Source organism: Hippocampus zosterae, chromosome 9 (assembly GCF_025434085.1).
Source record: "Hippocampus zosterae strain Florida chromosome 9, ASM2543408v3, whole genome shotgun sequence".
Lineage (NCBI taxonomy): Eukaryota > Metazoa > Chordata > Actinopteri > Syngnathiformes > Syngnathidae > Hippocampus > Hippocampus zosterae.
Window position 1 is genome coordinate 13,765,455 of NC_067459.1, and position 13,342 is coordinate 13,778,796.

General features: G+C 39.4%; 1 protein-coding gene across 5 annotated transcripts in view; it reads right to left on the reverse strand.

Annotated features, from left to right (window-relative positions):
* Positions 1-10,539, reverse strand: part of atg7 (ATG7 autophagy related 7 homolog (S. cerevisiae)) — a 45,559-nt gene extending 35,020 nt beyond the window's left edge. The window contains exons 1-15 of one of the 5 annotated variants that reach the window (XM_052076488.1): positions 10,409-10,539; positions 10,064-10,174; positions 8,765-8,933; positions 8,330-8,384; positions 7,711-7,828; positions 7,536-7,613; positions 7,341-7,457; positions 5,999-6,145; positions 5,272-5,360; positions 4,079-4,200; positions 3,465-3,555; positions 2,707-2,851; positions 2,467-2,625; positions 1,666-1,860; positions 827-1,066 (exon numbers count right to left, since the gene is read on the reverse strand). In XM_052076488.1, the coding sequence (XP_051932448.1) occupies positions 827-1,066; positions 1,666-1,860; positions 2,467-2,625; positions 2,707-2,851; positions 3,465-3,555; positions 4,079-4,200; positions 5,272-5,360; positions 5,999-6,145; positions 7,341-7,457; positions 7,536-7,613; positions 7,711-7,828; positions 8,330-8,384; positions 8,765-8,933; positions 10,064-10,090 (1,752 nt within the window). In that variant the 5' untranslated portion in view covers positions 10,091-10,174; positions 10,409-10,539. The other 4 variants (XM_052076490.1, XM_052076487.1, XM_052076489.1 and 1 more) reach the window with 4 other exon arrangements.
* Positions 10,540-13,342: the final 2,803 nt, after the last annotated feature.

Genomic DNA, 13,342 nt, shown 5'->3' on the forward strand with positions numbered 1-13,342 from the left:
ACTCACACTGATATATTGTGTGGGAGGAAATGCATAAAAGAAAGCATTAGAGGTGAAAAAAAAGATGAAGACATTCTGTGAGATGTTTCAAATTGAGTAACCTGACGACACATGGTCATGATAATAAGCCCACACAGGGAAATGTTCCACAGGTCGCACTATATGTGGCCTGGCAATTTCACAATAAACAATGTGCTTGTATTTCGATTATTTCAGCTGCCCGTCAAGGTCCATGAATTCTGTTTTGAGGACTAGCTGAATAAAACCGCTTTTCTGTAAAGCGACATGAGATTTGCAAGAGTCACCGCATATCTGGCAAAAACTTATTATAGACTATTATTATTACCATTTCAATCCTTTAGACATTATTGGGAAAATGTTTTTTTCCAAACCATTTTAGCTGTGTTCAATAGATACAGGTTTCTGCTCGTTCAAATAGCCCAACATGCAGAGCTACAGTACATATAACTGACATGTGTGCCTCATGACATTAGTTTTCCAACCTTTCGAAAATTTCAAATAGCAACTAGTGGAGCTTGATTCTTATAATTTTCCGCCAGATAGGACTCATTTTTCAATATAAGATAACCTTTGTTACTCCCACACTGTGGAAATGAGCACTAGCATTAATGGCATGCAGCAGAATGTCACATCTCGATATTGAAATGACAAGTACATGCCGTTATGGATGTTAAATAGCGGTGTGCGTTTAAAATAAAAAGCATAGATTTTTAAAAAGCAGAAGCGTTGTTGTCAATAAGCAAAAATGGGTGATGATAATTAAAGGACCTATTAGGTAGGAAATGTACGTGCTACAGACTCTTACATCTCCTGGTGCCACAACATCGTTGCAAAAGTAGCAGCCCAGCTTGTGTCCGGGAATGTTGGAAAACAGGGACGATGCCGGCACAGAGGACATTGAGCCGGCTGGCGTGGAGGACGATGATGATGCAGATGAACAGGAAGGGGAGGAGTCCGCGTCACCACCGGCATTTTGGCGAACTTTCTTCAGGCCATGGCGCATCACCACGAATGTGTCAAAGCCGAGAGCAGCGTTGACCACCAGCTTCCAAAAGGAACAGATGACAATTTGTGAAGCAGCTTATGAAGTAGAATTGTGGGCACATCAACTCATCATGGCCACAAATTAATTAATTTTAACCCTTTCATGCACCCGGGAACCTGACAACATGAGAATCTGTCCAATGTAGTAACTGCTGTCCCTGAAAGGTTTCATTATTTAGTTCATTCATATAGTACATTTTATTTTGACTGGGTGAATGAAAGAATCTCTCTTGGCTCCATTTTCAATACTAGTTTCCATGACAGTATAGTATTGCATTGAGACAAAAGCTGCCTGGAAGAGTTGTGAAAGAGCAAGGATGAAAACCAATGTACAAACCTGACATTATTTTGACCACTTAAAAGACAATTCCAGCTGAAACAAAGTGCTCATAATAAAAGTAAAATAAAACGTAACACACAAGAATTAAATAAGAACAAAAATAATAATTGAACTAATCTGCTACTAATTTGCTATTACTTTGCTTGGAGAAAAAGATCTTGTTCGATGTTTTTTCAGATGAGGGAGGAGACCTCACCTGCAGTATGAGGACATGAAACTAAGCCACCTGCGATACCGCCATCATAACAATCCATCCTCACCTTCCTCTTACTCCCGGCGATCACGGTGGGCAGCCAGCGGCTCTCTCTTGTATCCATGAGTAAGAAGACCACATCGTGTTCGGAGATGAGCTTCTCCAGCCGCTCCACATCCTTCTGGGCCTGGGCCAGAGTGGCGTGGGAGAAATTCACCGGGTGGCCCGGCATGGGAATGCTCATGTTGAAGCCCTCTGCATTCTGACAGGATGAAGGATGAAAATATGAGGACGGGGCAGAGTGATTGAACATGTAACAAGCCGAGTGCATTCTTCTTTAGGTGTACTGCATTTGAGATTGGATATAGACATATTTAGCCATTATGATGACATAGTCAAAAGTCGATTTTTTTGTGGTAATGCAGAACAGCAAGTGTGGTGGTGGTGGTAACCATGGAATTGAGTCTAATGAAAAATAAATAATTAACAAGTCTTTAATCATTTCCCTTTATTTCCCTTTATCACCCTCAGACATACAATCAAACATAAAAACTCATACAGTATTATGTAGTATTCCATACGCAGAATTTATTCAAATTACTTTTTAGGTGAAAATATTACCAGTGGCTCTTTTTTATTGCTGTAATATATGTTGTGACTGAGCAAGATTATACGAGTTGACAAATAACTTGACTAAATCAAGCGATGACTTGACTCGACTAGCTCGATTTTTGCTACAGTAACAGTAACAATTCAGACTTGAAACTTACATTCACCTTTGACGTTTACACATTTCAGCATCTGTAGTTGTATTACAGATTTATGGATATTTTCCAGACATTTATTATCAAATATTAACTGAACTCACCACACCAGGAAAGATTTTGGTGAGTCGCTCGACGGCGGCTGTGGCTTTGGCCTTTCCTCCACCGAGACAGTCTTCAAACTCATAGAGAGGCTGCCGCACCGGATTTGAGTAGGAGATCTTTGCATTGTCCACAAAGGTGATGTGTCTTACTCCCCAGCCCTACACGAGTAAAGTAGAAATGAGCTTTTTAAAAGTGATTTCTTTATTTTTACAAACCACGGCCATCTATTTCAAACTCACCATCAGAGTCCTGGCCACATTGCAACCCAGTGTTCCAGCTCCCAGCAGAAGACATTTGGTGCTGACCACCTTGTCCAAGTCCAGTGAAGGGACCAGTCTCCATCGCATCAGTTTCAGGTTCAGATCGACTGATGACTCAGCAAGCCTGAAAGGCAAAATTACATCAATTTAGCAAACTTGACGAAGATCCCTAAAGGGACATTCAGTAATATGGAAAATGTATGTTTGAACTGCTCTTTTGTAAATCCAAAAATATCTGCTATGATGTCACTGTTAGTTTCTCCGCTGAAGATCTAGCAGCTACTTTACAAAGCCCCGCCCTTTTCTTTTCTCACGCGTGTTGGCCGGACTACACGGAATCACGATGATATTAAAATCAAAAGCTAAGTAGAGCTGCAATACATGCACAGATTAGCATATACTACATGCATGAGCTTCCCAATACAAATCAGTAAGTTTGTACTCCACTGAAAATGTTGTTAGTTCCATAAATTCGTTCTTTTAAAAGAAATATATGGTATTTATGTTGAAACACAAAAATGATCTATTGTAATTTAGCTACTTACTACTTTGGTTGGATGACCATCATTAGAGCATAAAGGGAAGTTCACTTTTCACTGTGGTGGTCCACTGGAATTGGGACCACATTGTGCAGTGACCAATTAAGGTTGTCCCATTATAACTGTTTAGCCTTGGTAGAATCCTGTGCTCTGCGATTCTATTCTAGTGGGTGTGTTCCCCCCCGACACATACACTACCTTTTAGGGTCCATACATTCACTGAGGTTGACCATTCGGGGTCCCATTGCTCCCTTGGCATTCTTCTCCCAACCAACACTCTTAGGACATGCTGTGGACATCAACAAAAGTGAAATAAAAAAGACTTACTATACTTAGATATGTGACAAAGAAAAGGGATGCAGTATGGCAAATGCTGATAAGTATTTCATTTCATAAAGAGACTTTGTCACTGGTTATGGTGGTACATACTTTACAAGACAATTGTGACTCGTGGGGCTGCGTAGAACATATTACTAGAAAGAAATGACTTCCCCCTTTCGCTATTGCAGAGAGAGGCAGTTGTGGTAAACTAAATCCCCTCATCTGAACACATCAAAAATCTTCACAGATCCCAGTGTGTCACTGTTCCCCTCAAGCTATTTTCATTTCATCAGCAGTTCATCCCTTATTCAACAGATGTGAAGGGAGAAGCGGAAAATCAAGCAGGGCAGAGGGTTTCATATCAGTTGAGACAAGCATGAAGACAACCATAAATGCAGAAAGATACAAATTGTAATTAAAAAAAAAGTCCCTGACAAGGGAAAGTACATCAGACAGTTTAAAGACAACCCCCACCCCTGTAAAACAATTACCAGAGTCAAATGGGACTTCGGGTAGTTGGACGTGAAAAATGACACTGTGCTGAATGGAGCGGATTCCCTGCAGGGTTCTGTCCCTGAAACACAGCACCTCTACTGTGTCCAACTTTGCAACCCTGACACACAAAATAGATACAAAATTAATGTTTATACAATATGATCTTAAGCAAGTGTGAACGTTTTTCTTGTACACTATTTTTCAACAAGGTATTATCAAAGAAAGTTCTCATAGTAATGCTTTCCCGAATAGGGTTGTAACTGGCCGTATTCACATGACAACACACAAATTTGAGTGAAAACACCTTAGCAACAAATGTGATGTTTCTCCTATTAGCAGAATCAAGAGTTACAATTATTCTATGTGCAGTATTAACATTGTGGTTGGGGGAGATAGGACAAATTAGATGACATTTGTTTGGGCTAAAAAGTGCCTGCAAATCAGGGATCACAACATAATACGTACTTGGAAGGTTTGCACTTGGTTTTGGGGCAATTTATCAGGTGTCAAGAATGTGCTGCTGGCCCACTATGATAATTCCTAAATCACATCCTATAATAGAGTATGACTTCAGTAAATGTTGTGAGACTTCAATTCAGTGAACATATAAAGCAGGGGTGTCAAACTCATTTTTGTCGCGAGCCAGACTAATTACAGTTTCCCTTGGAGGGCCGTTATGACTGAAATCATATAAAGAAGTCAAGAATAACAGTTTATTCACCCATTGTTTAAGTTACTGTAATGAGGAGTTTGGTAACAAGAAAATGCTTACAGTAGCACTCTTATTTATTACAAATGAGAATTTGAAATGTTGGTAGAGATTTTAGCAAGCATCATGAAAGTTGACATCTTTGATTTGCTTTCACGGACCATATAAAATGATGTGGTGGGCCAGATCTGGTCCCCAGGCCTTGAGTTTCAAACTTGTGATATACAGGATTAACTCTACATATGGGTACCCTTGATGCATACCAAAATGGGACCAAATGCCTTTCTGTTTGCTTTCCATTACCTCTCTGTTAGCCGTCGTCAAAAAATGAATGGCTCTGCTGTATTTTAGAATAATTGCCTTCTTATTATCCAGTGGTGAACACCTCGTCACACTTGTATGACAGTGAAGAATGCTAAAACCTAAGCCAGGAATGAATTAAGTCATTACACACACGCGCCGAGAGGAGTGAGTGCTTACCGCTGGCTAGCCAAGAGAACCAGTAGATTCCTCAGAGGCCATCCTGGATGTTGAGACAGAGTACACGGGTCATACACCCCGACGGCAACCTAGAAGAAAACATCCTTTTAACATGCTCGTGCATCATTTCCCCTGTCAGGATGATGGTTTGGTCGAGAGCTCCCCCTAAAGTACTTGATAACTATGACGTCAACATACGATGGAGCATTACTTTCGGCTGAATAAAGCATTCAGCCAAAAGCAAAGCTATTATTAATATTATATAGCACTTTCACAGCAAACTGAATACAACTTGCTGTGAAAGTGTTAAATAAATAAAAATATATTGTATTGTACAACCGGTCACTTTTGCCTACATGTTCATCATTTGTCACTTAAACCTTTTTGGGTTTCATGCGGCAATGTTAACAGACCATCATTTATTTTTACATTTGCATGACAGTTAAGAATGTCAACATTTTATTTGCATCATTTCCCAAACAGTACAAAGAGAGGAAATGGGCGAAAAAAAACGGAGAGGGTGTTGCGTGTGATGATCACATCATTCATTGTCTGTACATAATTCAGCGACAGAGACTCTCCACACTTCCCTTTAACGGCAGTACAAATGAAAATACGAGTCTACAAATTATAAGACAGTGTGCCATCATCTTGATTGTGAAGCTATTATTATGGGCAAAATTAAGACATAATGCTGCTTCAAAAAGAAACAAAATGTTACACCAACCTTTTGCGAGCCAGGAAAGAATGCCCTCCACTCTGCTAAAGGGGCCAACTGAACGGCGTCATCTGTGTACTTCATTAGGAAATAGGGAACTGCAGTGGTCTCAGCTTTGATACATAAGCCATCGTAGGCCTCCTGCAAAGCCAAGATCTGAAGCACAGACAATTAGAGGCCATAATTAAATGAGAACATTTTTTTCCACATACGGTGGCGAGATCTAATGAACACCCCTACTGCTCTATACTATATAGGTATCCAGCTTGAAAAGGGCACTCATGAATAAATTATTAAATCCTCTTAAGATCCATCATTTAACAAAGTATAAATGAAATGGGATACATTGCTCTATCCGGGAGAGGCCCTGAGAAATTAGTGATTTCTTTCAGATTTCTTTTATTAAAAGCCTGGACTCTACTACCCATTTGTATCTACTGTATCTTTGAACAATAAAATATTACAGACCGTGATATGATGACACATCAAAGAAACTGTAGAGTGAATTCAGATCTGTTAAATATATTTTAAGATATTTGCTGAAAACATGTGCACAGACTGAAAACTTTGTAGCAATGACTTGTGGTGATGCAGTCCTAAATTCTTTTTCCCCATTTCAGTTACCCGGATTTATTGGCCAGGGGCCTAAACCCAAGCTCAGTGAAACACTTGGGCTTCGGGCATGAGTCAGCCCTTCCCCACTATAGAAATACCTCAGCACCTTCTTACATCAGTTTTTGTGAGATTTTTTTTTTTTTTTTATTGCAAGGCCCATTTTTACCGTGACTCCTACGTATGCCTATAACCGAAAAAAATGCATATGTTTTCAATGGAGGATATGTTTTCAATGCATTCGACAGACACGCCCACAAGGTCAGAGATCTGAGAGAACGTCTCGCTTTTTCACTATTCTGAAGCCTGATTCCATATATTTCATTCAAACTTGGCAGGTTTGCCAACAACTCTTTTTCATAGTGTGTCAAATTTGCAAGGTATTTATTTTAACTTTACAGACACTTTAAGATTATTAGGAGTCAGCCTTGGCTTTCAAATGGTGAAAAGTCAATAGGTTGGGATTTTTTTCTCTCTTTTAAACGTTGAGTCTCTACCAAATAGAAATAGTGCACTTGTTGTTGCACATGTTGATAATTCCAACATGTTTTGCTATATGCTCTGTTATTGTGATGTCACCACAGAAGGGTGCTCACAATGGCAAAGTGGAACAGTGTGATCATAAGCACAGAATCAGAAATGAAACTTACCGCAGCACACTAATAATTCTGGGTGATTGTAGAATTTAGGCACCTTTTACACACAGAGAAATTTGACCACGGTGATTAATAATACCGGCCTGTTTTGCTGTGAAAACAGTCTCCAGGACAGAAGGCTCCTTTACAATCTTAAGCCCCTCTGGGAAGCAGAGAGCAGGGAAACAGAACCAGTAGTAGAAATGGTACTTCTTCAAATCCTGGGGGAAGTTGAGAACAAATTTGTCAACTAACCCAAATATGCGTGTGAAATGTTACAAAACGCCGCTGACACCTACTGCGAAAGTCAGCAGAATAAACCTGCAGAGGATGCTCGGGTCTGTGAGCGCATCGCCGGTCCGGATGGCATCCCAAAGCTACAAAACAATAGGTGTTAAGGTTTTCCACAATGCAACTACAGTACGTGCCACTTTAAATTCTCTACATGTGCTATGCAGTATTTTAATATTTCACCTCCTTCGACTCTCTGTCCAGCAAGGCCTTCTTGTCAGTACTCTTGAAGGCATCCAGCGTGTTGGTGTTGTACAGTTTTCCAACAGCCTCGCAACAATGCGCCGGGGTGGACCCATCTCTGATGTTCAGAAATATAAAGAGTGGTGACTCTGCATTATGGTTTTCTGATATGCCTTTTACATTTAATACAGACCTGTGAAAAATTTGGTTGAATATGTAAACCTTTTGAGTGCTGTTCTGATGTCAAAGTCTAATTGATTATGTAGAATGTCATCCAAACAGCTGAATGGGCTGGACGAGCTTGACTTTTTTTTCATGGATTCATTTGACAGTTGACAGACACTGTTTTTGATGGAGCCGCCCAAAGGTTCAACGTCAGTGTGATGCCGAGTGCGGCTGCAAGTTTCAAAATTACTGATGGCAAACTGGATTTCAATTACCCTTTTTGGTCAAAGAGGTTCTGACATTGCCTTGTGCTGCAAAGCCCACTTCATTGTCAGTCGCAGTCTAGAGAATGTTCATTTACAATTTGGACCAAAGCTGTTGACTTGACTCTCTTCATCTGTTCGAATCTTGCCATCTAGCTCTACTGGCATCAAAGACAAGTCCTCCGACTTACACATCAAATGCGCTGAACTCTAAGGTCAAACGGGTGGGCAAACCAACCGGATCACCTATATGAAATGGAAATGACAAGTGGTTATTTTTAGACATTATTCTTTTCGTCCACAATCAAAATTACCTCTTAGGTCTCCTAATGAATGTTGTCATTAAAAAAATAAATAAATAAAAACAAGTACCAAAAACTTCAGCACACCTTTCATTCTCTTTTATAAGATTACTGTTTTTACGGGGTGATCCACCATTAGGGAAGCCACTGCTCTCGCACTCCCCTCTAATTTTGGGTCAGTGTGCCTCATATTGGGGCTCCTTTATGATGGGGTGGACTGTTTTTTGAGTCTCTTTAAATTGCTCATGAAGTTGGCTGACCCTGATTAAATATTTCATTTTGATTTTCACAGTGAAAAATAAACTCTGATATTTTGAATCTCACCATTGTAGTAGTACCCTTTGATGCATTTGGGGCTCTCATCCAGCCTGTAGTCATTGAGTTTCCTCTGCGTGAGCTGATGCCAGAAGCCTGCCTCCAGCGCGCTGCTGAAGGGCGCAAACTGCAGCTTGAGGTCTGCAGAGTTGGACGCCGCCATCAAGACACGGGATGGCTACATAAAAACAGATGGCACATTAGCATTACCCTATTCATTATAGATAGATATAGTGACATTGGAAAAAGATTAAAAGTAGTGATTGGGTGACTGACTGAAAGTTGTTGTCGAGTTTTGTTCACCTTTATCAGGATTTACTGAAATGTTTCAATAGTATTTCTATTTCTGCTGCAGGACATTGCAAAAGCGTGTGATCGGTAATATTGCTGCAGGAGGACAATCTCAGGGTGGGCATTTTAAATGGAGACGGCAACAGTTTTTCCATCGGTGCTATAGGGTCTCACATTGGACCACACACACTTCTAAACCAGATGTATGACAAAAATGCTATTTCAAATATTTACACACTATGTGTGCATGTGCAAAATACTTTGTATGTGCTCATAATATATTTAGTTTTCGATATATGAAATATATTGAATGCATTGTTTAATGAATGTACAAAAGATCCACTATCTTAACCTATCAGTGCTCTGTTTTGTTTTTTTGGAGGAAGAATTTCTCAGGTTGTAAAGCTAAACAAAAAAATAAAAAAATATACTGCGATAATCTTGGAAAATTAAGGGGCCAATCGGAGTGTGGCCACCAGTTGGGCATCCCTACTGTAGACTGGTTACCAGTCAATCACAGGGCATATTTAGCACTCACAATCACACTTACGGACAATTTAGAGTCCTCAAATAAACCTTTGGTTGCACACACCAGCACATGTACAACAACAAAGCCGACACAGGAGGTACAGAGCCAAAACTTGAACACAGTCTGTGATGCAGTTTTGTTAATCACTACCCACTGTACTGTTCTAATATGAAAAGAAATTGTAATGTAATGATAAACAGAGGCGACTGGTATCCAGTACTTAGTAAGAGACTTCCTTCGCATCAGTGTCCTTTATGTGTTTTAAATATGGAATTTTACTGCTCGATGGCAAACTCAATCAAAGATTTGTGAGGATTTTTTTTAACCTCATTTTGCCAAAGTTCCCTAAATAAAAGTCAAATGCAGCGTTTATCAACGAATGCAGCAAGGTTAGGAAAGCAAAACGTCCCCACATTCTTCAAATGTTCGCGTGTCAAAAGCAGTCAAACAACGCGATCAAAATCCACACCCAGACTTGATTCACTTACCTTGGAGATGCTTACTTCCGTATTCATTTGGTCATGTGATTGCACAAGGCGTCACAAAGTGGTGCATCGTGGGTAATTTTTGATCGCAAGCGACTTTAAATTAAATGGTTGCTGAGTTTATGGTGCGTACATCATTGAGTAAAACACAAAAAAGAAAAACATAAACACGAATGCACAAACCACAAAGAACGAGAATACTGACAAAAAGCTGTAGGTGCCGTTTTTTTTCATCGTTAATTTGCAAACAGGTTAAATCGCGTGGAACTGCTGGTTCACTCAAATGCAGTGTAAAGCAAGCCGAACAATTAATCATCAGTAAAGGTTTTTAGTCACGTTTAATACTACCGTCGAATCAAGTCTTCAAATGAAACATCGTTGTGAAGTAACGTGTTAGTGTCCAACGGTGCGGAAGGAGCTGTTTTAAATGAAAACGATCCAGGAAGTTTGGAAATAGCCGCAAGACAAAAGGTTCTTTAGGGACAGTTAAAAAATTACAGCGCTAAATGAAAGCGTAAAAAAGAGAACTGAAAAAGAGACATCAAATATTTCACTTCACTAAATTTTAAAGAATGTGTCTTAATACCATGGCTGTGACATTTTCTGTCACAACAATTCAAAGATCAACAATGATAATAATAATCAATACTTATTTATTTTCATGTTGGTATTTTACGGAGCCCTTAAGGCAGGGGTCCCCAAACTTTTTCCTGTGATGGCCACATAACTTTTCCCTTCTCTGATGGAGGGCCGGTGTCAGTTTGTAACATTAACGATCGTAGGGGAGCATAAAAAAATTGGTTTCCCAGAAAGCCACACATAACCAAATAACCCTTTCCAGGTTCTTTACAGAAAAAAAGTCAGGAAACAAATATTAACACTATTAATGAAATAAATAATAACTAAATAACCCTCTCTGAGTTCTTCACAGAAAAAAACAGGAAATAAATAATAACTAAACAACTCTTTCTCTTTATAGCCCCTTGAAATCCAAAAAAAAAAAAAGTTCTGCCATCTACCAGAACGCCACCTATCTTGTCTTGTTTATGTCTGCTACCGTCTTGTTCACGTGTGCTACTAATGGACCTGAGACACAACTAAAACACTGAAACATTCTATGGTGAGTAAATAACTTTGTGACCTTGATTTCAACCCTATTTGCGTCATGGGTCATTTTGCCCCGAAGACCCAGAACAAAGGATGAGTTTGTTTTTCTATTTACTTTTTTCTTTGTTTTGTTTCCTGTCAGACAGTATTTGTTCTCAGTTTAATCCTCCATTTTCATGACCACAGATAAAACAATTAAGGCTTCAAACAACAAAAAAAAGTACAAAGGTGGTCTTCGGGGCAAAATGACCCATGACGCAAATAGGGTTGAAATCAAGGTCACATTTTTTTGTACAGCTTCCATGGAAATGTGAATAAAAACATTTCAATTTTTTCTGCAGTTGGGGACAATCTAGGAAAAGTCATAAAATTTCAAGTTAAAAAAATATCATTTGGGGCGTTTTTAACACAGTGACCGGTCATTTTGACCCGAGGACAACAGTGGGTTAGGGGGCCGGGTCAAATGTGTCCGCGGGCCGTAGTTTGGGGACCCCTTCCCTAAGGGGACATGGAAGGAAAAAAAATAAAACTTTGCGAGATCTCACAAAGTATTCCAAAGTATTGCGAGATCTCGCAATCTTTATTTATTTATTTTTAATGCTCGTTGACGTGCTTCCGGGTCATCGTACGTGTAACCGAAAACAACAATTATGGAGCGTGTTCAATCGTTCGTCAGTTTAATAGAATTTTACTTTGAAATTGGCTTGAAATACAAAGACATTAAATCTGTTCTTGATGTTAAGTACAGTTTCCAAATAAGCGAAAGACATTTGAAACGAGTGCTGAACCAAAGAGGACTATTTCGTCGGAAAAGCAGCATTCCGGACAACTACACGGTTACAGGTAGATGTACAGTAAGTGCAGAGAATATGGACTTCTTGTCAGGAAAGAGGACGTTCGTCTGGTCCTGAAAGAGTTGGATCCGAGAGGAGTGTCATTAAGGCAAGCAAGACGTCTGAGACGACAAAACTACTTCTCCAAAGGGCCAAATTGCATATGGCACATGGACTCCTATGACAAACTGAAACCATTTGGAATTTGTATCAATGGGGCTATTGGTGGTTTTTCAAGGAAAATAATGTGGCTCAATGCCTACATAACAAGTAGTGACCTGAAGTTGATTGGAGGTTACTATGTCGAAGTTGTGCACCATTTGGGGGTTGTCCTCGAATCATTCGAGCTGATATTGGGACTGAAAATGGTCACGTTAAAGGCCTCCATTATTTTCATTGAAAAACCATCAATACTTTGGAATACTTTGCGAGATCTCGCAATGTACTTTGCGAGATCTCGCAATACTTTGGAATACTTTGCGAGATCTCGCATTAATTTGCGAGATCTAGCAAAATTGTATTCTTTTTCCTTCCATGTCCCCTTGGGGGCTCTGTAGTATTGGATCACTTTAAGGGCCATTTTGTCTTCAGTTCAGAACTGAGTTAAGTTATTAAACCTAAAAATAAAATAAAAAAATAACCCGGAAAAAAAAAGGCACGGGGTTCCTACAGAGCACCTAACGGACATGGAAGGAAAAAAATAAAACTTTGCGAGATCTCGGAAGCACGTCAACGAGCATTAAAAATAAATAATTAATGATTGCGAGATCTCGCAATACTTTGTAATACTTTGCGAGATCTCGCAATGCTTTGGAATACTTTGCGAGATCTCGCATTACTTTGCGAGATCTCGCTAAATTTTATTTTTTTTCCTTCCATGTCCCCTTAGGGGTTCCGTAGGTTCCCAACTAAAACAGTTAAAAAACAATTCTGCATCATGGAATGGTTTGAATGGCCAAATATCCCATTGGCTTCTTTACACCCCCTTTAAATCTGTTCTACCACCCATGCTGATTTTCAGCAGGATCAGACAGTCCTTTCTAATGCAGAACGCGAGAACGTGATCTAAAAGAGCTTGGCGGCGCCTCCTGCTATTCAAATATTGAATCCGCACAAATTAACTTCAGCTTTCAAAACGAGAGGGAATATGAGAATAAAATAAATCAATGTACTGTGCTGCATACGCATGCTTATATTGTGTTTATTTGTTTTCACGTAAGAACTCACCCAATGTATCTCAAACATACCGTTAGATACTACAGGATCGTTTTTGTATGAATAATAAGGTTTTGTTTGAGTTTTTTTTTCTTTGTTTTATTTATGCATTCATTATAAAAAAAAG